At 31.4% G+C, this 25,521-nt stretch overlaps 1 protein-coding gene across 3 annotated transcripts in view; it reads right to left on the bottom strand.

The window, feature by feature from the left end:
• LOC129960106 (cyclic AMP-responsive element-binding protein 3-like protein 2) overlaps window positions 1-25,521 on the bottom strand; it is a 144,728-nt gene that overhangs the window by 67,110 nt on the left and 52,097 nt on the right. For all 3 annotated transcript variants that reach the window (XR_008783532.1, XM_056073231.1, XM_056073229.1), the window contains exon 2: window positions 23,779-23,814. Coding sequence is in view for 2 of the 3 variants with exons in the window: in XM_056073231.1 (XP_055929206.1) it covers window positions 23,779-23,814 (36 nt within the window). In the remaining variant the exon portion in view is untranslated. The remainder of the gene's footprint in view (window positions 1-23,778; window positions 23,815-25,521) is intronic.

The raw sequence follows: 25,521 nt of genomic DNA, 5'->3' as shown, positions 1-25,521 counted from the left end.
CTTTATGCTCTAATTTCCAATGAAGATGTAAATAAACATTCTGCCAAATGTTTTTTTTTTTTTTTTTTAATAAGCAGAAATTCCAATAACTAAATTTTAAATTATTGACCAAAAATGGCTCTCAAAAATAACCCTGACTCTCTAGAATGTTTATTCGAGAGCCAGAAGAACGAATAATTTCTCTCGATTCTCGTCTGACTACCAAGTAGCGCGAAAGAACGGAGGGATAGAACAGGTTTTTATGGGCTTCGTTCAAAATTTGATACAAATCCACAAATTTGATGTAAAAAGGTACTACACTTCATCCCGCTAACTGGATCGTTTTTTTTATATGTTTATATATACATGGTCCGACAGACAATTTCGATTATTATTATTTTTTTCATTTGAAGAAGGAGCAAACCCCAGGAGCTTTAAAATACAGATATACAGTACACCCCCGAGTATCCAGTTTGGCGACTATCTGGCTTCCGTACTATCTGACCTAGTTTTCTTTTATTGCAATTAAATGAGGAAAACAGACTTGCATTGGCAACATTGGCAACGAGCGTCTGCTACGGTCCTTTTACTGTGGTGCGCAAAATACAAGTTGTGACAGGAAAAGAGTAGTGTTCTAGTTGTTCATTGTTTCGTCAGTGTGTAACGGACCTCATTTGTTGCCGCTGTTCCCGATTATAACTGCGCAGTACGTACAGTATTCGTAAATTGTTCTTGGGGTATGCTTCATGTTTTTTAAAGTGGACCACAGTGAAGATTTCAAAATGAATGATAAACGAAAGAAAGTTGTTGTGAATATGAAGAAGAAATTACGCTCGATACAGCGCCTGGACTCTGGTGTAACAGTAAAAAATATAGCTTCGGAGTTAAGAGTTGGGAAAAGTATAGTGGTGGACTGGAAAAAAATCGAGCTGAAATTAAAAAGAGGTTTGTAGCACAAAACAAGATTTTTTTTCAAGCTTATTTTTTAGTTTAGAAACAATCTAATATCTTCCTTACTCTATCTACAAGATTTTGAAGAAATATTTGATAAATTTCTAAATTGAAAGGTTTTCGCTTCATACCTCTTTTTAGCCAACCCAAAAATGCCATATCTACAATCCCATTCAAAATGTTCATTGGGTTTCCATCTCGGTTTCACGCTACAAGAGGGTTACTTCGCGACTCTGAACGGCGATAGATGTTGAGTGTGATCTCGAAGCCGAGACCATCGAGGACATCAGAAAGAAAGAAAAAAAAAAAAGTCTAATTTGCAGAATGAATTCGGAAGGAATTAACATTTTAGTTCCATGAATAGTACTTAAATGAATATAAACTGTGAACTGACTATATTTCACTCGCATCGGATGCTTTGTTGATCAAGAAAAATTAGTCTGCATTTTTATAAAACTGTCACTGAGATTAAACAGAAAAAGAATAGATTTAAAACAGTTTTAGAATATAAATTATCCTATTTCAGAAAATTAATACATCGTTCAGAGTAAAAAGATTGAATTTAATAAGAAAATTATAGTATAGCAGATTATAGCAAACACTGAAATCATTCCATGAACCGTAATTTATGATAAAGAAAAGATTAGAAACAAACTTATGCTCGATTTATGGACCAATGTTGGAACAAGAAAAGTTAAAAAGTTTTCAAATAATTTTTGTCAGTAGAAATTTCATCGTTGTACCCAAATTTTCAAGACAGTGTATTTGTTTATTTTACGTCAAGATTTTTTTTTTTCTGAAAATGTATCAGTTTTCATTTAATCTTTCTTAGATTATCGAATCAACGAAAAACGATCAGTTTGTTAACTATGCAGTGTCCTTGGCCAACCTTGGTTCAAGGTAGACAGACAGCAAAAACTCCGGCTCATCGTCAGACTGAAAATCACAGAGAGTTTCCATTTCAAAAATGGAAATAAAGAAGTCGATTTGAACGCCCAATTATCCTTCGAAGAAAACAAAAAACCGCTGCTTCCTTGAGGATTGTCTTCCCCAAGCAGAATTTTATTTCAGAAAATGAATACAAAAGATTTTTTGCTGATAAAGTTTTCCCACACTGCTGCTTGGTTCACTGGCCTCTGGATTCGGGAGAGGAAGAAAAGGCTCGGCAGGGATTGCCATTCACAACGTCAGAAAGGGGGGGGGGGTGAATTGAGTCAGTGAAACGATTTTGTGTAAGAAGGAAAAATAATAATAATAAAAATCATCAGCTACTCTCGCTTAAAAAAATAATTCTAATCGACATTCAATCATATCGTTACAAATAGCTATCGGCATCATTTCCCCATTGTATAACAGAATAATTCAACTTAAAGAAAAATTAGTAATGGCAAAAATGATTTAAAAAATTAAGGGATGGGGATAGTAAAGACATATGCTCATAATAAAATGTTTTACAGACGATTCGCAGGGTTCCAGAAATTTCACATTTTCAGCACCTTTCTGTCTATTAGAATGCAACACTCCTAATGTTTGTTTGAAAAGAATTAAGATTATACGAAAATAAAATCAATTTACCACTATTCTATTACAAATTGCTGAAAGATAACTTAAGCTGAACAACTTTTACTGGTTAAAAAAATGGCAAGCATAAAACGGCCTTGCCAATTTAGTACATGAGCATGATAAATTTATCTAAAATACAAACTTATACGATCATAATTATACGGAAATATAATAATTAATGATTTTGCTTGATTAAACAATGTCCTGAATTGTTTTTTTTTTATTTTAAGTGTCTTAGTGTAATATTGATATAATTATTGATAATATTAAGCCACGTAACCATCATTGATGAATATATCTGCTGATAAAAGATATAATATATGCAGTATTCATTTATTCTAATTACTTTAACATAAAAACCAATTATTTTTGCTCTTGGTAGTTTAGTAGAACATGCAGTGATATTTATTTATACAATTTTGCTTTAAATATATTATTATTATTATAATATATTTAACGCAACAATACAAAAAAAAATGAACTAGGATTTTTTTTTTATATTATAAATTCTTGCTGCGAGAGTAAATAATTAATTTTACCTTAAAACATTTGATTTTTTTTTACTTCCATTTCAAAGCCGTCGAGAAATTTATTTACACAGTAAAAATCTCTTGCTACAGAACTCCTTTAAGATCGATCAAGCTGAGCAGATGAGAATTTATTACCATTAAGATAAGATCTTTCCTTCGATTAAAAATTAAAAGGTGTGTTCAGTTCACTATTTATTACCCCCATTGAAGTCAGAAGTCTCGAAATTCAGAAGGCGGCGCTGTAGAAATCAAAAAACTTCAACAAACTGCTAATACCCTACATTGTAGGGCTTAGAACATTCTGCACAAATATTAAGTTCCTTTTCAATCGTATTGTGGAAGTTTTAAAACCAAGATATCAAATGCAGTTTATTCTCACTTTTTCTAAAATGTCAAAAAGATAATCGTTTTGCTTATACAAAAATAGAATGATTAGGAGGTTCTCTTTAACCAAGAATCAAATAATAATAGGAATATTAAATATCAATCATTTTCATGATGCCATTTGGACTGGCAAGTACTTTTACCCAACAAGGATAATCTTTAATGTTCTTCCAAAAGTTGCCTATTTTCGACTCGGTTGGATGGGGGGGGGGAGGGGACAGGATATAGTGACACGATGATGAAGTCTTCGGAGTTCCAGGTTCACAGCACGAACTCCGAATCACCGCTGTGCTTCTGATATACATCACATTAAATCTGACATCTTGTGTCAACATGGACAGAGGGATGTCAGCTCATTTGACCACAGATCAAATTTGACCAAACATTACATATTAAGCAACTTAACAGGAATTTAAATCCTAATAAATATTTTTTTAAACTAAAGAAGAAATTGATTTCTTGTAGCCATAATTCTCGCTTAAAGGAAGGGGAAAAAATAAAAATAAGCGCCGACAAGTTCTCTTCAAATTTGTATGAATTTTGTAGATACAATCGTTTTTCTCCCTCGTAGAATCTTAAAATAAGTTTAATTCTAAATCAGAATTTCGTTCTTGTTGATTTTTGGAAATTTTCTGAGGGGAAAAATGAGTTTATTTTAGTTTAGCTATATTTATGTCCCGTTTCGAATAACACTAGGGGTACAGACCTCGTAATTTTGAACCGTGATTTGATAAGGAGCAAGGTCTGAGCTGGCACCTCCCACCGCAAACTTCCACGCCACACCATTTGGAAGGACATTTAAACCGTGAAGTTTTAGCTTGTATCAGGTTTCTTACATGGAGGCTCTTTATTTTAATCGTATTTCGAATCTGGAACCCTCTGATCCCAAAGAGAATTTGTCATCGTGAAAAAGATATCGATAGAAAAAGGGTAAAATAATAAAATTTAATGGATAATAGAAAGTTACTACGCGAAATAAGAGAAATTGTTCAAAGAAGTCATTGTACAGACAAGAAGGCAAATATACCAATTATAAAGAGGACCAAAACGTTGACAGAATCAGAAGACTCAAGCAACTTACAGGTATAAAAATTCAAAATGTAGTACATGAGGTCAAAACAATAGAACTTGCTGTAAAAAGTGTCTAAATGATTCGACACATAAATATATGGAAAGATAATAAGTGTAGGTGCTATAATTGCATGGAGCTGATCCTGCTTTGGGTAAAGAGTCTGGGGCAATCTGAATGAATGTGTCACTACGAAAATTAAATTGGGCAATACGGTGCACGCATTATAGCCACCCATTTCAGAAAGGCTCATGCGTCCATTTCCGACTCAGAATGACCTGTGATCAGAGTGAGGATAGTAAGTTCTACATCATTAATGTACCTATCAGAAAATTGAACCGATCCCCATATAGAAATCTTCAAATCCTCTAAACAGATTTACCTCCTGTAAGAATATACAGGTGCTTAACTACAAAAGAATTACCTGCACCTGGGGTTAAGAATGGCAAAGTTACGATGAAAATTAAAATAGACACAGTGGTGAACACATAATACACCCCATTTCGACGCGCCCTATGCTTCCATTTCTTAAGAGGTACGATCCATCATCGGAGTGGAATTGAGCTCCACATCATTATTGTATCCACTAAGACAGCAACATCCTGCTTAGGATACTGAAATTTCTCACCCCCCGTACCTGAGTTTCTAGGGGAAATACAGAAGTTATAAGAAGGAATCTTAATAAACGTGAATTATATGGCAAGATTCCAGGTAAAAAACCATTTATATCTAAAGCAAACCAGAACAAGTGTCTGCAATTTGCCAAGCATTACCAGAACAATTTTAAAATAAACTTGAATTTTTAGGATAACATTTTAATTCGTGATAAAAAAAATATTAAAATTTTGACACAAAGAAGTAGGTAAAAATACCGAGATCGAATAAAGCGATAATATAGGTTTAAAAAAATAACATGCAAGTGACCTAGCTATGGTTTGAAGGTGCTCTAAGAAGAAAGACCACTTAACTATGATGAAAGAAAATGTTGCCCCTAACATTGAGAAATTGGTGTCACGAAACTACTACCTTTTCCCCCACATCAACAATTGTGAAGGAATTCTTGCTATATCGGGCACACAAGACTTAGAACTATCTTCCGAAGACCCCTACCTTAACTCCATTGAATATTTAGGTGCACATCATGATGACAAATAATGGCAAAGAATTATTTGAATTCGGGAAGAACTGAAAGGAAGAATGGAAAAAAATATATTTCATGAAATGATAAAATAATTTATGCACCTAGTGAAGAAGGAAGGCAATGGCAAAATACAGAGAAAAACAGGCGGAATTCTGATGGTTACTTTTTTTCCCTTTTATTTTCTGGCTTCAGTTTAATTTTTAGCGCATAAATTTGGTAGCACACTTGCTTAAAGTGAATTAATTCTAGTTACTTTTAGTTGCAACAGAATTTTGAAAAATTATTAAACTCTATATACTATCTATAAACTCTATAGTTCTGTATATCTACTTAATATTATAAAGCAATAATATATGTGAAGTAAAACATTTTATAGATGAAACAATCTATCATCAACTAAAAATCCATTCAAATGAAGTAGTCAGACTTTTATCCATGCTCAGTTACCATAGACTAAATAAACCCATAATTGTTGCTATATCTTCAGAAGTATTTCGCATTGTTAATTGGCATTTATAATAACCTAAATGACACCTTTTTTTTGCATTTCTTAAAATTAATTAAGAATAGGCTTCAAGACCTTATGATAAAGTTATCATCGACTAAAGGGCCTTTTCGTACAGTCAGGGCCTTCCTTTCAGAAATTGAATTTTTTTTACTCTCCCTGCATGGCTTGTCAAAAGAAATAGCGGTTCCCACACTTTGAAATCTTGTTTCAAATCATTCGTCTCTGTTTAACACAGTTCACTGCCCTCGTTAGGCAGGTCAAAAGAAAGAAAACACGTTTAAGGTGGGTCTTTAAAAAGAGATCGTTGCAAAAAGAAAGTTTCTTCTTTTTACAGTAGATGAGAAATATTTAAAAGGCTTTCTACCGTAAGTTTTTGTTAACATGGAAATATAGAAGTAGAATAAGCTGAACTTTCAATAATGGTCCTGCACAAACAAAGTATTTGAATATGTATATCTAATATTGTATTAGAATTAGATGAGTAGGCAAAGGGCAGTTCCACCTATGAGATATATAGGCTAATATCCGACCTGAACAATTGCGGTTGATATACTTTTATATGCTTTGTTTTCCGATTTCATCCGTTAATTTTTTTTTTTTAATTTGATTCTCCAAATCGTAACGGGCAATTCTTGAAAATAATTAACATTGACCATTTAGAAAAATTTGTTCCTCTAAAAATCACGATTATCTAATATAGAGAACTGAAATGACAAGATATTTATTGGTTATTTTAAAATAATATCCATATAAATTATTTCCACATAAAGTGAACCGATTTTTGGTATTTGGATGTGAACTTGGAGGATGTTGGAATTCATCAATTGAATATCGGTTGGTTGCTGGCAAGAATGTTAGGCAATCTTACTACAAATACTTTCGACGTCTCTCAAACGATTATTCTTGCTAAACGCCAGTAAACTCTCCTCGGCTCCTAATTTTCTAAGCTGACCATCGATATTTCCCCCAAACACTTGAATCGCGAGTAAAAAAAGAAAATAGTGAGAAAGTGATCAAAAATTTAAAGGCGATTAAAATCATTTTTCGATAATCCGAAACCTATTACATGAGGATAATTTTTATTAATATTTCTCAACATTACTTTATCTGTGTGATGGGTAAAGTAATCTTCAGAATCGGAGATAAAAATAACGTCCTGTCTATATTACTGATAAAGCTCTCGCATATTGTCACTTTCTTTCCAAATTATGCATTTCGTATTTATAAATTTCCAAGCAACAGCCCCTAACCAAAATAATAAGGAAAAGAATCAAAAACGGATTTTTTTTTTTTCAAGGGAGGGAAGCAATCCATTAGAAATTCGAGAAAATTAAATTAAAAATAATTCAATTTGGAATAATTAATATTTAGAATGTAGTATTTTTCGATAAAAATTACTGGATAAATAAGTTAAATGAATCTAAAATGGGCAAAAACTGAAATATTAAAAGTATTTAAGAAATATTCAGACTAGGAATAAGCCTTTCAGTCGATAATTTGCATAAACTTACGATTTTTATTAATGACTTTCAACAGAGGAGAAACTTGTACTTAATGTTAATTCCAAAAACAAAATCAGTACCTTTTTTTCTAGTTGTATAGAATCATTCTATTGGTTCACCGAAATTTATGAAATTATCCGATTCAGTAGAAAAAATTCCCGAGTAAGTCTTCAAACTATTTTCGAAGTCGGATTGCATAAATTCAGCAAGAAGATTTTTTTTTTCATAACAAAGAAGACATTTACAATTTATAAATTAAGAATAAACAGCAATTCTGTTTATTAACTACAGATAATAGTTAGTTAAACAATAAATGGACCAGACAGTCTTACAACGCTAATGCCGTTAAAATCAAATCCATTATTATAACGTTTTTCTAGTATCTTGAAATAAATTTTATCGTTGGAATGCAGATTATAATCATTACTTTAAAATAAAATATTTACAATGTACTACGTTAATAAAAATGCTTATTTTCACTTCAAGGAAACATGGTTTCTGACAGGCTTTCCTTTATGGATAAAAATCATATCCTCATTTTGCCCGATTCCAAAATAATTATCAATCGTTTTGAGTAAATTCTTATTCAAATGAATATCATTCACTTCCCGTCATGTAAAGACTAAATCTATTCTGCTTAACTTAAATGCTCCATAAAGACTAAATCAATTGTTCTGCGACTTGGATTGATTGATTAACTGAGTGAATGAACGAGCGAGTGTGAGTGCGTGCGTTTAGTTGAGTTTAATAGTGCAAAAGCCATCTTTGACCAGATTGGTTAAACATATATAATCTAAACAAATGGTGCATGCATATAAAAAAAATTAATACAATGCGGTAAAATATTAAGATAATATATTAGTGTAATTTTTAAAATGTCAAAACATTAAAATGCAAATCATTTTTCAACAAAATATGAAAAAAGAATTCGGAAATTAAAATAAGCTTGACAAATGTCAACTTATAGAGCCACAATTATAATTTCTTCAGCTAAATATCATTTTTTTGTTTAATCTTCACTTTCATATACAATAAAGGACAAAAATGAATTCATCATGTAGATGGTACTGTACTCCTAGCTCAAGGGTTATGTCTTCAATGGTTTCTTCAATGTTGCAGTCACTGAAATCATCAATTTCTGTGACGTAAAGAAGTGTTTGTTAACATTGAATCCAACAGTTTGAACATTGAATCCAAGCTGATAAATTGAAAATTTACGTTTAGATTCGCTATTTGAGATACTAGAATGTTTAATGGATGCTGCAATCTGATAATTTGTCGAGTTTTCAATCCGACTGAACTATGGAATCTTGTTTGGCCATTCTCTTTTTCGAGAGTGTATAATGTTACAGATTTCAGCTAATGTTGTTAGGTGTTTCAGATGAAGTACAGAGCAGACTCGTAATACTGGAATTGGTTTAGATAAATTTTTCAAGAATTTGGATAGATTTGTTTCGTTTGACGATGGTGGCAAATGACGGAACAGTTGTAAGCTGACATAGTTTACGTGCTTCGGCATAGGAGCTATTTGTAGTTCTTAATTTCTGATTCTTTGTTGTTGTTGTTGTTGTTGTTGTCATGTCGCACTACGTGGAGAATTTGCGCATTTGGGTTCCAATTGACAATCTGGAACAAAGTGCCTTATTGCGCATATCTAGAGAGCAAACCTGTGCGCCACATCAGGCAGCATTTGAATGACCAAAGGGTTGGCATTTGTAACATTTTATTAAATTTTGAACGTAAAGTCGAATATGGTTATACAAGTATCGAGTTTGGGTTGATTTGGGAAGTTTACCTTTATTAAAAGTTAAAATTACAAGCACGATGCAATAAAATTCGGTAACCTTTTTTGCAAAGATTCGTTTTACTTAAATGGCAACATTATCAGACAATTCATTAAAAAATTCAGTTTCTGATGATTTGAGAAGTTCGATTTTGGATACTACACTACAAATGAAATTAAACTTCATGCAGAATCATGCACTTTAGGATACTCAGAAGTTTTCTGCCTGGAAGAAAGTATTTACTTTGTAAACAGAACATCGTTTCTATTAAGTCACTAGACGTAATTTTTTTAAGTTAGTTCTCCACTATTTCCTATTATTTCTTTGTGGATAGCGAAAAGCGGAACAAAGTTTGAGCAGTATTGGACACTGACGGAATAAAAACTAACATATTTGCTGATACAATCGATAATGACACGCTCCATATTTAATCTTTCCACATTCGAGTAATAAAAATAGTCGTATTCCGACCTCGTGGCGCTCGCTACACAACATGAAGTCCAACAAAGGAAAGCAGATAATGGGCCTCGAAGTTCCCAGCCTAAGCACTTCCTTGATGTCAGCCAAAGCCTATACGCTCAGAGTCGCCTCCAGAAAAGTTGCCCACTCTCAGTGCCAACTCCCAGAGAGTTAACTCTTGCTTGAACAGCAGGTTAGTCACATAAGTGACTAATCTACCGGACCAACAATGCACCAGCCGTCTAAGGAGTCGATATGCATGGATATTACGTAGAGTTTTCACCTGTCCACGAGAAGCAAGAAGCAAATAGTGCGACAACAGCTTCTCATGGTAAACGTCCTTGCTTCCATCGAGGGATGCAAGTAGATAGTAAATGCTGAAGGCGTGGAGGAGGATAAACATAGAGCATAGATTCCTGGGAACCTCGGGATGTGGACATTCGTACCCATTAAAGAAGGCGACCTTCTGAGGAATAGAAAAGATATTTAAATATGACCTCAAGTTATGTGTTTTAGCTTTAACATTGCTTTACTTTTGGTAAAACTAATGTTGATAAATGTTATCTCGAAGAATATTTCATCAAAGACCATATCGAGACGAATTTTATTTAATATATCTTATGAAAAATACACGTACTTCAATTTTGATTTTATTTGACGTCGAGGATAAATCTTCAGACTCCTTTAACTTCATAACAAAATGATGCCAATATTATCGGAAAACACAGGTTCATACCAATTTAAATGTTTTTGTTGTCAAATAATTTTGGAAGTATAGTAGACTCTTATAATAATCCAGCGTTTTCGGAAATTCAAGTTAGGATTATCGAAGAAAGAAATTCGCCACATAGGCATTTCACCGAGCTTGGCGCGACATAAGTAGGAGGATTTTGAATTGTGTTTGTGTATTATTTTGTTGACTAACATTCTGCTGTTAAAATAGAATTTAGAAATGGAATTCTGAGGAGCCGGCGTTTTTGCTAATCTGGCAGTCGTCTGGTCTGATATTAGACCAAATCACAAGAGGATTTTATAGCTTAGCTAAATTATTTTATACACATTTTCTATTTAAAGCCTTAAAATTAATATAAATTCTTTTAAAAATTTTAAAACTGCCAAGAAATACTTGAGATTTTCAAATTGAACTAACGCTATCAGCGATACCATATTATGGTATTTTAAATTGTTGTTAAATTGTTAGGATATATTAACACATAGATTTATCATTTGTACCACGAATAAACGGTTTTTACTTACAGCAGTCATTTACATGACTGCATTTTTTGGAAAGTATTGCTCAACTTTAATAACTAAGCTTATCTGTAATTCAGGTTATTTTTTGCATTCAGATCGTGAACAAAATGCCGTTTTCATTGTGGTCTAATCTGCGAGGGACTGAATCTTCTTCACTTCCGTCTTCTATTGTGAGTGATGTCACGCGTTTCTGACGCTATTCTTACGCGATTTTGACCGTATCCACCTTGGATTATACACAGGAGATTGCTCCCTGCTTTTATTATCGTGACAAATTCCTTTCATTTTCAAATGCTTCTGCGTGCTTTTACACTGAAATCTGAACTTTCTTTTCTTAAATTGCAGGTTAAGGGAAGGGGGGGGGGTAAATGTGTTATGATATATGCTTTATTTCAAAATCTGCGTCAGGAATTTACACCTTATTTAAATGCATTGGTATTTAGTGTAACATGGTTTGACAACACAGGATTTTGAATATTAAATATTTCCGGACTGCAAATATTCCTTATGAAAGAATTGTATAACTATTTAAGGCTCTAATGAACCAGTTTAAAACATATTATATTTAATATTGATGCTTTTGTACTAAAAAATATATATGGATTTCAATATATATTTCTTTCTAAAGCTCAAAACTACAGCGTGATACAAGTGTGATATTGAAATACAATATTCAAATGCCATATTTGAATTTCTTTTAACAATAACAGAGTGAGAACTATTTAAAGCGGCAATTTGTGTAAATTGTAGAATGAATATTGCTAATACATTATAATAAAATAGTTACTAAGACAAATTTGTATTGGACTCAATAAGCAAGAGAGTTCTCCAAATTTCACCAAAATGCTTAATTTTATTCTTCTATTTGTTCCCAAGCCTATGGCGAACTTGGATGAGAAGACCATATTCATCCAGCTCGTTTTACATTCGCAAAATCTGCTTTTCGAGAGATCCTGATGATTGCAATACTTTCTCTTAGTATATGAAAAAGGAATATTTCCTTGAAAAATAGGAAGAAGAATAGAGAGAAGAGAACACAATAGAAAGAAATTTAAGAATTGTTTTTTTAGCTCTACCTTTATTACAAGGAAAATGTCCAATATAGCATACAGGTTAAAGACAATTAACGAATAAGCATCAAAAACCTGAAAACCTAATTATTAATATCAAGCTAAACTACCGATTCCAAAGCTAGGATTTTTCTCCAGGAATGAGAATCAGCTATGAAAAGTATCAAACAAAAATCATTCTTTAAATTGATATCAATTTGATTTCTAAGCAGCAGTTCAAGAGATCAGCTTTTCAAAACTATACAGTAACTGAACTCCATCTTTGGCTATGGCGTCAAATTTTTCGCTAAAGTACACAAAAGCGTACAAAATAAATGCTATTGTTTAATCTTCCACTGGTGAACAACAAGTGTCGTAGTAAATTAAATTTCAACAAAAGCTTTAAAATGAGAATTATTCTAACAAATATTCTTGCACCGATTTATATTTGCAATTTTTATTTCATTAATAAGAAATCGCACAAAATAAGTAAAATGAAATTTAACATTATTTTTAAAATTTTGCAATCCAACAATGCACTAACGTGCAGTATGTACGGCAACAATCCTAGGTCAAATTAGTTAAGCATAAAGCTCCTCGCCTGGCCTTTCTACTAAATAAAATTTATTCGGGAAAGTTTTTTCACGCGAAACGGGATTTTCATGGCTAACTATGCGTGACGTTTGGCCCTTTACGCAGCAATCGTCATCCGGTCCCCCCCCCTGATTTTCTTGCCTTTTCAATGGAATCCTCCATCAACCATGGAAACATCAGAGTTTGTGTATTAACTTTTGATTTGAATTATTAATCGATCACAGTAATGTAAATACAATCTGCAATAAAACCTTTCAATTGGATAAAAATGCAAGAATCATTAAAAAATTCAGGATATCCTTGTAATTATGCACCATTTGAATAATTATTTCAAAACATTAATAAGATAACTCAAAGTTAACTGAAATTTGCGAATTCAAACGGAGAGTTATGCCAGCTAAGGGAAGTTGATTAATGCAATAATTTTAATAATTGCAATTTTTCTATCCCCTTTCATAAAAAAAAGGCTCAGTTAGCTTTAGTTAGACAGTGGAACACCATGTAAATTTATCAGATGTAAATTGTGTAGGTATTTTTTAAAATACGATGACCGATAAAATTTACCTGAACTCAAACGCATTCGAGATATGTTTGAAAATGAAAAATGATACTTCTATCAGGATTCTGTATTACAGTCGTGGATGAAAGCTATCTTAATGGAATTTGGAAAATGAATGGTCAAAACAAATTGGCTCACACACACCGGTACTCGCCAGATGGATTTTTTTGACGGGTATATATGAAACAATGTTTATAGTTAAGTTAAACTACAACCAATGAGTTGAAAGCCTTTGGAAAAGAGAAAGCGTCCGCATGGCAAATGACATATTTTGCACTATCATCGTTCAATTTACAACAACAGCCAATAACTGAATACTTCTAATTCCAGGCAAATAGTTAATATAAACTTATTTGAATTATGCCAAATCGCTTATTCGGTATAAAAAGATCAATCGTTCTTTTTCTAGAGAAACTGAGAAAGTGAAGTAATAAATGTCATTCTATTGCGACCAATGAAATGCCTTTTCATTTCCAATAAGGCATTGCTTGTTTTTAAAGGGATTCTTTGGCAGTTTACTGCGTTTCATTGGAAAATATACAGGGCGATTCAAAACTCAACGTACAAACTTTCAAAAAAGGTAGAAAATGCAAATCCAAACAAAATCGCATAGAAATGCATGTCCGGAAACTCGAATTTCATCGGGTGGAGGAGAAACATTGGAGGTACAGTTCACAGGTAATGGGTGGGAAAACACTTTACTAGGACAGTATGTATATGTGTTAAGCTTCACAAAAAGTAATCAAATTTTAATTTTGACTCAAAATGTTTATTACTTTTGCAGAGAAAATTCTTGCACTTTGAATCTCATTTTTTGAGATTTCAATTTCAAGAAAAGATTAATAAATCATATGATAGCACCAATCAGATAACTAAAGATCTCAGGGAAACTAAGGCATTCTTAATAGAAGTTTCTCTTAACACTTTCAAACTGTAACCTCATTTTAAAATAACATGTATGACAGTTCAATAAAATTTGAAAATGAGGCTTCATTGAAGAAACTGCAAGTTAGAGAGATTGTATCATGATTAAATATTCAAGGCGCTTAATATAAAATATATTTTAAAAAACCCTACTTTGCCATCCTTAAGGATGTGCTTTTACAATAATTTAGTACTTAAAATGTAGATGAAATATGTAGATTTGAAATTAATACTTTGCCGTTGGCAATTGAATATAACATTTCTTTATATACGCTGAACAAGACAACTAAGCTAGTACTAAATATTAAAGTAACTTTCTTTTCGAGTTTGTGAATGAGTATACTTGATTGCTTTACATTTTAATTTCAAGCATGTCTAAGTCTATTTAGTAAAATGCAGAATACCTATTCTTTTGAACAATAATTATCTTTTTCTTCAAAGGTTGGTAATGAAAGCGCCATTTAACATTCCAATAGCACTATTAAATTCATCCTGTGCTGTATCAGTATACAGATCCTGTTTTATAAAAATTTAATTATATAATTGTCTCATTAAAAGATATTTGAGTGAGGGGTAGAAAAATGCGCCGAAATCATTTGGGAAATGTTCACGCTTGTTAAGCTCTATTATGTGAAAGCAGGTTTTAAGAAATCTATCGAAATTTTTCAATGGGTCACTCTACAGGAAAGTTGATTGAATATAATCAGTTTTTTTTTTTTTTTTTAAGAAACATGCTTTTAATTTCTACATATATACTACTTATCCATAAACTTACAAAAGAAAAAAGTCAAACCTTACAGCATAACATATAATATTTTCTAGAATTCAGGACCATAGTTCTGACAATAAAGGGAAATGTTAATCTTCCACGTTAATCTTAATTAGACGGTAAAAAAAATTGAAATTGCACATGAATGGCACACTCGATGATTCATCTAATATCTTTCAAACTCACTGTATATTTTGAGTTTCTGGAGTAACTTCTATCCCATCTGTAGCAGCGATTTGATCCATAAAAAATATTTTATATGAGATGGATTAGATAGATTTTTTCCCCATCGTCATAAGAAAGATCTTTAAAAACGATGTACCCCAAGGGATCGATAAGATATAAAATATAAATTAATTCTGGGCTTTTTTTTCATTGAAAAGATAAGTTGCCTGAAAGATATAGCTTTTAAAATGTCTATGTTTATGAATTTCGTCAAAGATCACGACGCAAAAATCTCTACTGCTACGGATGTCACAGCAAAAATATACCGAATGATGAGTTATTTTTTCATCATTTTGGGTTGGTCAACACGGAAGATACTTTGAACAACTCCTTAAATATACATATGGCGCAGGTGATACGACTTCAACCACTTTTTCTTTCTATAATAAAACATTGTTTTGAGCAAGTAACCCTTCTTATTACAGAAAATGAATTACAGCACCACGTTCTATGGCAAATATTGTTCGTCCTTCTTTGTACTATCTCTCGTTATATTTATATCGTATACATATATTTAACAAGAGTTCGTTAATCCTATGCGTTGCAAATTGCTCGCTTTTTTTCTAAAACAATAATAACTTCAAAATTTTGGGAAGATTTTATTACCGAGTTATTAAAATGCTCTCTTAGAATCAATGTTAATGCACTGTGTTTGAACAGCTTTTTGGCAAAAAGTTAAATATCAGATTGTTTATATAATGTTAAATAGAATTCAATATACTTCCATCCATCATATATTAAATCACATAAACTTTCAAAAAAGGACTGGAGTTTAATATTAATTGATTAATTTTGATTTCTAAACTCTGTATCTATTAACCATTTAATTTAAGACAAAAAAATTGTACCAAAATTAGCGAATTTTTCTGATATACATGAAAGCAAGAAATCGCAAGAATAATATTAGAAGAATGCTCATTTATTCATGGCGAATTACGTAATATTATGTAACTTGTCATCTGGAGGTTAAGGTCGTTTATCACCTGAATGTTAGCAGAAAACTTTAGTCTTGAAAAAGCTCTCTTAGATCGAAACAGATTACAGGCATTAGATAGCCGAATCTACAATCTAACACGCCGGAATAAAAAAAAAAAAGAAAGGTGAACAACATTGATCTTGGAGAAGATGAATATTCAAAGCTGCCATTCCAAAAGTATCACGTGCTAAAATTCTAAAGTAAATAAGTAGAATGAAGGGTCATCTGATAGTATCAGCTTCAATTTATCTCATGCAATGCGTAGTGCCCTACTAAGAAATCAAGATACTTAAAATGGTTAATGGATGAAGCTTCTTCGTTCTTTATTAGATAGCTCGCTGCAATTAAAGAAACAAAGACGAAGTTATTATTTTGTTTCCATTGTGAAAGGTCATTAAACGTGTATTAAAGTTAAATTGAAACTTTACAAATGCGGTAAGAAGAATTGGAAGATTTTAGAATTAGTTTCACGTCCAGTAAATGTTATGTATCCATAGAACATATGATGTAACAATTCTGTCAGAAGAGCATGCGATTCCTTCTAAATTTCAAAAGAAACGTTCTAGCAGCCACGTCTTACCCTTTTCCAGTCGAAATTGCTAAGTGTTAATAAAAAGATAAATATTGAAAAAAAATTCAAATCAACATATGTTTGACATCAGTCATTTTATCCAGATGATGCATTTGTTATTTCTTTGTATTCTGAACATGTCGCCATGGAAAAATATTCGAGTACAATATAATTGCCGCTAATAGTATCAAATGACTACACATTTCAAAGAGAAAATCTCTTTGATAACCGATTTTTAAAAATTGTTCGTTTTGATTGCAAAGAATGCAATGCTTTTCCAATCACAAAATCACAGTTGTTCTTAAAACTATTTCGCATTTGGGAATAAGATGGATTAAAATTTATATTTTTATTTTATCTTCTCTTCAATAAATACTTTCCCTTTACATTCTTTAGACCTGCCACAATTTCGATGGTAAGTGAGCTTATGAAAACAGTTGCAATTCCTTATAATTGCGTTCTCTTTTTCGCTTCTCTCCTCCTGAATTTACCGGGATTTCAAAATTCAGGAATAGTTGATAATCATGATGATACTTCATCTTCCCTGATATCGTCTTCCCATTTCCTTGTGTTTTGATGAAATTTTAAAATATACTCCACTTTAATTTTAATATAAATAAAACTCATTGTGGTTAAGTACGTACGAATATATGTTCCACATCTCTTCCTAAACGACTGGCCCGATTTAAACCATATTTTGCACACTTATTCTTTAGGACAAGGGAAAGAATAAAGTTAACTTCTAAAAGCACAATTAAATAATTAGAAATAAATTGAAATTTCTATAGTAACTTCGAAGCAAACTACAGTTTTCTCAAATACCACAATTGATGTAACGTTTAATTTTGGTGTATATTTGAAACGTCCAATATTGTTGCATGAGAATATTTATATGATGTGTTTGCGATTGGTTTGAAATTAAAAGATCATTTACTTTCAAAGGGTTAAGACTTTCAGCGCAATCTGAAATAGATGAAACTACTTTATTTTTTAATAATAAATTTACTTCCAAAAAAGCTAATTTTTCCTGAAGCGGATGAACGAACCTTATAATTTTCAGATCGAATCGATTTTGTATCATTACTCGAGTAATAAATAATTTATTACTTCTAGGAATTAAATTCTCTCTTGCTACAGACTCGTGTTAGAGGGGAGCTTCGCCTGTAAACATAATTTTGAATTGTAAATCCATTTTTGTTGAGTTCATGTGAATGCTAATTCTTCATTTTGCATTATCTCCTTGACAGCAATAACTATTCCATACTATTTGACGCAGCACATACAAGGCCAGCTGTGTTAGTTTCCCGAGAAAACTAATTCAACTAGTCCCGAACAAGCAAAGAGTTAATCTTAAATATAACCAGTTTTTAAAGGTGAAATCAAATTCTTCCATCGAAATTATTTATTTTCTTATTTATCCACTTCTTTCCCACGTCAGTGACCTTAATTTGACCCACAAACGGACTTGTCTGGTTGCAACAAAAATGAATTTGAAGACAGTACCACTCCCACGCCACGGGTTATAAGGCGTGGTTTTTTCCCCTTAATCTACAAGTTCTATTCATTGAGTTCATTATTAACCGCTAGTTCATCCATTGCATTTTACAATGCCGGCACCGGATAAGAATTTTTTTTTTTCCGGCAAACAGAAAGTGTTGGGTCCAAAGTGGTGCGCGTGAAAATTCAATGAAACCGATGCAGGTTTAAAATACCATAAAATTATGTCCACAAATAATACATCATTATTTACTTAATCGAATCTACGATTACCAAAATTCTTTTATAATTTTTAACTTGGCTATTGATTTTTTAATGCCGAAACCAGAAACGACAAAATGCATTCAGTAATTCTGTCACATGTTTACTTGAGTTATTTTCAATTTATTGAAATTTTTAAGCACATTCATTGTTACCAAATTTTATGCTTGCAAAAATGCATATAATTCAAAAATATTCTGATGTTTTTTTGAAACTACTATTCATAAAAAAAATCAATTATTCATAATAATTAAATGACCCATTAAAATTCCTTCAAAATATTTTTTTAAACTCACTTTTGTTTTTCTTCCTATTAAAACAGGATGGAAAGAATAAAGCGCATGCGAATATTTAGAAAGAATTCCCTCATTTGTACTTCAATCTAAAAAGCAGAATTCCGAAGGGGAAAATGGTTTTGCTGTAGGGAAAATGTTTCTCTTGAAATTTTCTACTTCTGACACATAATTATGGATACCACGTATTTAATATTAGCGAATTTCACAAAAAAGAAAATGAATTCAAACGAAAAGAAACCGTCATAATTATGCGAAATAAAATTCTTTCAAAAAATATCAAATAAAATCTGGACATTCAGGTTCACCTTGAGGTAGGACAATACGAGGTCTGATCTCATTTAGAGCTCTTTTAAAATGGATTCATCTAATTTACTTGCCTTCATTGGTAGCAGTAACAAAGAATCATAAATGGGTTCATCGTATCCAAATGAAAAAAGTTCACGTTTCATTTCAAGAAGAAAATTATATATTCATTTTTTATTTATTTAAGATAGTATAAAAGCCAAATAAATGAATAGAAATTTACTACACATACACAATTAATTAAACGAGGACTCATTACAATATATAGATAACAAAAAAATTTGCATTTCATTTAGCAGAGAAAGTAAACATATCAAGGTTTTAATTAAAAGATTTGCCAAACAAAAAAGCACCAACGGAGTTTAAAAGTTAAATATTCCGAGTGAGATTCATTAAAAAAAATATTTATCCACAGGTTGAAATTTTAAGATTTCAATTTTCAACGAACTCACCAGAGCTGTCTTTTCATTAAAAGTAGTTCTCTTTTCAACCATTTGTATATTTTAATTCAAGTTTTTAAGAAGTAAGTGCTAAATCAAGAATATGTCTTTAAAAATTGAATTCTTTAATTTAAAACGACAGAATTAAAAGCCAGATGAGAAAGTATTTCTTTGATTCCGAATTAAAATCGCACGTTAGCTTCTTAATTTATTCTTTTCCAACTAGTTTTTTTTTTTTTTCCAGTTCCGATTTTGGTTCAATACTCAAACAATTTTTTAGAATTTTCGCAATTATTTTTTTAATGAGCCCATCCTTATTTTCATAAAGCCGAAAGTTAGAAATACGCACGGTGAAATATCAAGTCGAGCATTCTTTTCAGGAAAATTCTCTCTACCCATCAACAATCGTAATATTTATCGCATTCATTCTCTGACAATCGATTCACTTTCATAGATAATTCCCACGCGCCTGACCTTTAAATAGGATGTGCACGGATAAAATATGAATTGGGGCATCCCATTCAAAAAGGAACTGCTGTAGGAGATCAGTTTCAAAACAGAATTCATTCAAGTGAATAAATCGTGTTTTTCTGAAACATGAATTTAAAAAAAAGATAAAGGAGATTTTACTTAACTTCATAATTCGTTATCACCGATTTGAATTATTGAATAGAAAGTCATTTATAAATGCTAATCTGTGTTTGCATTACATTTAGTTTATATTTAATATTTCTCTATTGTAGTCAGTCGTAACAAGTGTGTGATGGGTTAAATACAGCCAATATCCAACGATAACAATTAAGCCACAATAACAATTTTAATTTCAAACTTTATAAAAACATTTAAAAAGCATATAAATTTCTAAGAATGCATTTTAATAATGAATTAAAACTTAACATTTCACTGAATCAGTTTTTATAATAGAAAAAAAAAGTGCAGTGGTTTAAATGAAACTGATGAATTACAACGAATTTGAAAATGTGCAGTGGTTTTAATGAAACTGATGAATTACAACGAATTTGAAAATGTGCAGTGGTTTAAATGAAACTGATGAATTACAACGAATTTGAAAATGTGCAGTGGTTTAAATGAAACTAATGAATTACAACGAATTTGAAAATGTGCAGTGGTTTAAATGAAACTGATGAATTACAATGAATTTTAAAATCTGCAGTGGTTTAACTGGAACTGATGAATTACAAAGAATTTTATCCTCCGGTCAGAATTTTTGCTGTCAGATAAGTGATAACAAAAATAACCTAATACTTTGGATTACTTCAAAATTACTTTTCTCAGTTTAAGAATATATTATTAAATATCTCTCCAAAGCAAAAATGCAGGTACTTTTAAAAAATTTGTTCAAACTTTGTATAAACGCAGGTCTTTTTTAATTTATTAAGCCTCATTATAGCCGGTTTCGGTTTTAATTAGAACTGGTCGTCAAAAGCGACAGACTTATACATTTAATCTAAATGAAATTAAATGTTTTGCTCATAATTGTTTCTTATATAAAAATTCATTTCAGATGATATAAAGAATGTGTAGGATATAAGTTGCTCAAACAATACTAATTTAATGTGCAATAGTATATGACGCGTAACTTCCAAATATTACTCTATAGAGGTATAATAATGATTTCATTCACCTATCCATAAGACATGAAGCGGGTCATTCAGATATTAGAAATGGAAATCACCCGTACGGTGACATTTCTTACGAAAAATGCTAAGGGTTCACGTACAAATTTATTTTTTATTTATTTCTGAAGGATAAATTGGGAAGAAGAGTCACCATTCGAAACTTGCAGCCAGTTGTATTTGGCGCTTTATTCCAACTTTTAACTCTTTATGGCATCACATTCACCGAATTATCATTTTTCTTTTATAGAATAAATATTTTAAATTAAAAAATATGATTTTTTTGCTTGATGCGTGAAATGAAAAATGGCCCTCCATGTGTCGCAAAAGGAGTGTTGTGAAAATAAAACTTTCGTGCCACCGCGAAGCGTATCGCATTTCTATTGTTTCGATTAAAATCAGCGCTCGAAATGAAAGGTTCGGTCATGGCCGAAGTTGAACAAGTAAATACTTATGTGGATGGCACAACAGAAACGGGGATTCGTATGAGAGGAAGGCAACGCCCTATTCAAATAGCAAAAGAAATGATGTTCATTCGGTATTCAAAAGAAGGATCGCGAAGATAGGGAATCAAATTGCCCGAAACAATTGATCAGAATAGTAGGCCAAACTGAAAATGATATTAAGTAGCTTATAAATAAAAAGATACCAGCAAAAATCATCCTTTGAATACCTAAAAAGATTATCAACATTTACGCGAGCTTCCACTTAATTGACTGCAGTAACAAACTGTGCATTTTCGGTCGTAGATATTGCTTTACCATTCAATTTTCATCTCCGCATAAATGAATCTTGATAGTTAATCATTGGCTGAGAAGTTTTGTTGACTTCTTTATTATTAAAAGTTCTTTGGTTACAGTAAGAAAAGATGGCAAGAGCGCTTATAAATTTGCATGTGACTACTCACATACAGAAAAATTATGCTAATAATATAATACCGTTGAAAAATAAAATGTCATCGAATTTGATTTTCTAAAAAGCAATTTTCATTTCAAACAAAGTAAGCTTGAGTTTCAGAATAAAAATTAACACGAACTCCTTCAGAAAACGAAATAGAATGGAAGATAAACGGCAATGCGAGCAGAAATGTCGACATCTTAGTTATGAAAATTTAGAATTTGCCTTGGATTTTCAATCGATAATCATTATAATATGTTTGTATAATTTAAACAAATGTATCTTTCATCCTGCCCTTACTGCTTTTAATTTCTTAGAAGTCAATGAATCTTAGTCAATTAAGTCCTTCGAAGACTTTGTCTGCAATATGGAATAAAATAGATTAACGTGACGACTAAATGTTGCATTCTCTAATAATTTGTATGCGCTTCGTTGATTTGAGCGGGAAGGTCTCGGCTACGGAATTAGGTTTCACTAAAATATACCTTTTGTCTAATATGGAGCTGGGGCGTCGATATCGTTATGCGACGATGTTTCATAACGACACGTAAAAGTTCAAATAATTTATGTAATTATGAAGACTTCTGACATTTCGTCTGAACATGCCATCGGTTTTTGGGCTGGTTATTAGATCGCAAAAGAGCTAGGGAATATTTTTGAAGATTCTCGAACAATCCTAAGTTTTTAAAAGCGCAAACTCTGGATTGCTTTAAGCCTACGACCTGGCTTTCGTTCCTCCAACACTTTAAGTTTGTTTACATGTATATATTATCTCATAAATAATTTAAAAATAAAATTAAATATATTATAAATTTTTAAAAACTCTTTGAATTTAAATTAGACTTTTATAGTGCTAAAAAGCAAACACGATTCGGTTGTATTAAATAAATCAAACTTTAATAAAAAAAAATCCCAAATAATGTCATATCTTAGAACTTTAATTAAAGTTAACTAAGAAAATTTAAAGTAAAAAATAAACAATTATTTCAAAAATGGCAAAAGAATATTTTTCAACATAACGAGCAGCAAATGCGCATTGCATTCCATATCTGAACTGCTGTATTTTAAATAAAGTGAACATGAATCAGCGGGTGATATGCTCAATTCGACAGCGGCCAACACTACTGAAATATTAAAATATTTGAAATTGCTTTTGGCAAGTTGTTCATCTTATCTTATTTCAAGAAGAAATATTCTTGCCTTGCCGTTGATTTAATTTAAAAACGAAATTCACTGTGAAAATAAATTATATGAAGGAAATTGATATCAAAGAAACAATCTCAAAGATTGGAAATTATTATTTTCTTTCAATAAAATGCACCGAGATTAAGTTATTGGATTTTCAATCAAAGCTCAAATTTTAAAAAATGGTGCTTCTCCTATTCGGTTTGTTAAAAAATATATATCAAATGTCAAGTTTGCTCTTAACAAAACAAGAACATAGAAAAATTTTGGCTACATCTAGAAAATAAAAGAACAGCTGAGATTCATTTTTAAAAAATGAGTTGCATACATCTTAAATAATTTTTTCGGCATTTGAACTTAGCTTTCCGAGAGAGAGAAACAACATTGAGGAATTTAAAATTTGGGTTCAAGGAAAAATAAATTTTGGAAAGGAAAATTCTCAACAAGATGATATTTAGAAATTTTACTTACTTTCAGGATAGTTTCATCATAAGGAATATTATGCACCTAAAAGAATAAAAAGAGATATTTTAGCATTTTAAAGGTAAAATCATATCCAATTTATAAAACTAAAACTGACTTAATGCATTCTTTTATATTAATACAAAATTCACTCATTCTTTCTTCCATATTTTATAGAAAAATTCCGTGACAAAATCTTAACTATTTTTTTGAATTAAATCAAACGATGTTTATAAGCTAAATACGTTATTTCAGAAATATTAATTCAGTTTTTATTGCAGATGCCTCTATTCACTTTTGCGAAATAAGTGGAAGAAGAAACTAAGAAGGAAATAAAACCCCTAAATAGATTTTTTTTTTTTTTTTTTTTTGAGAAACAGTCATAAGTATTGGAATTCATCCGGATTTTCTTTTTCACGCTTTAGGAATTCGCAAATATACAAAAAACACTGGAACCGATCAAAGCAGGCAAATTTCTAACACTTAAAACAATTTTGCCAAAAAACTGCACATTTATTTTATAGCCGCTCTTGCAATACTAACTCTAACTGACTCATGACGTCAGAGGCAGTGCTCTCTGATGCCATGTGGCGCAATGACTCTGTTCAGATTTAGCGACGGCACGTGCTGCATGCTTTGATCCATGCTCTTATATATCTTAAAATTATTCTAAATTTTTGTATGTAAATTATCTGTGTGTAACATAATCTGTAAATAAATAACTGCTACACTAATTCGGACTTTTTTCTGAACCCCTTAATCAGCCTACAATTTGTTATTTCGTCGATTCTTAAAAAAACACTGAGCTATATTTAGAGTACGAATCAGGCAGTGTAATTTATTAAAGAAAAAATAGCCTATATTAATAGCCCTCATTTCTCACTAGTTCCCAAACCGCTTACCGAGTCATGAACAGCTAATCAAGAATTATTTATTGTTTTGCGTGACAAGGAAATCGATTTATCCTAGAAAATTGTGTACATTCCAAAAAGTCTTTACAAAAAGCACAAGCATTTATTTGAAGAACTGTGCACAATTCATGTTAAGTCAATTCAAAAGGAATATTGTTTTATTCATGTCCGAGAGTGTAAAGTAAAAAATAAAAAGACACAGAATTGAAAAAATAATTGCACAAAAAAAATGCATAAAATGTTCTCGGAAAAAAAATGTCCAATAATAATTTTTTTTTTTTTTTTGAGGGGGAGGAAGGTGAATTCAAATTAACAGACAATGTGGTGAAAAAAAAAATCGATCATCAGTTCTCCCCCAATTTTGATTCTTTATCAATTGCTTGTGGCAAAACTTAATGCCTTTTTGCATTTCACCTATTGATACATCTTTCTTGACAGTTATTAAAACCATACATACTTAAATACTGACAGAGTGCTTGGCATGTATTTATGGAGGGAATTCCATCGACATTGACAAGTATTTATGCCACTAATGACAAGTTTCAGAGTTCCATTCAATTTCCTCAACTTAAAAACCAGATTCATCCCCCCCCCCATTTTGATTTAGCAGTTTAAGTAACAAATAATGTGTGAAACTGAAAAAAATTTAAAGAAATAGAAATGGGTGTCCCATATAAGAAAGAATTTCAACTCTTGTGCTGAAAAGAGGCTTTAGGTAATTTTAAATAAAATTATTAAAAAATTACATTTTTTAAACCAATTTAATCATCAGTCACCAAAAAGCAAAACTAATAGGACCATGCTGACTTAATTGTGGTTTTGAAGACAATATCAACAACAA

The sequence above is a fragment of the Argiope bruennichi genome, chromosome X2, assembly GCF_947563725.1.
Source record: "Argiope bruennichi chromosome X2, qqArgBrue1.1, whole genome shotgun sequence".
Taxonomy (NCBI): Eukaryota; Metazoa; Arthropoda; class Arachnida; order Araneae; family Araneidae; genus Argiope; species Argiope bruennichi.
The sequence above is the reverse complement of the archived record's forward strand: the minus strand, read 5'-3'. Positions and strand labels throughout refer to the sequence as shown.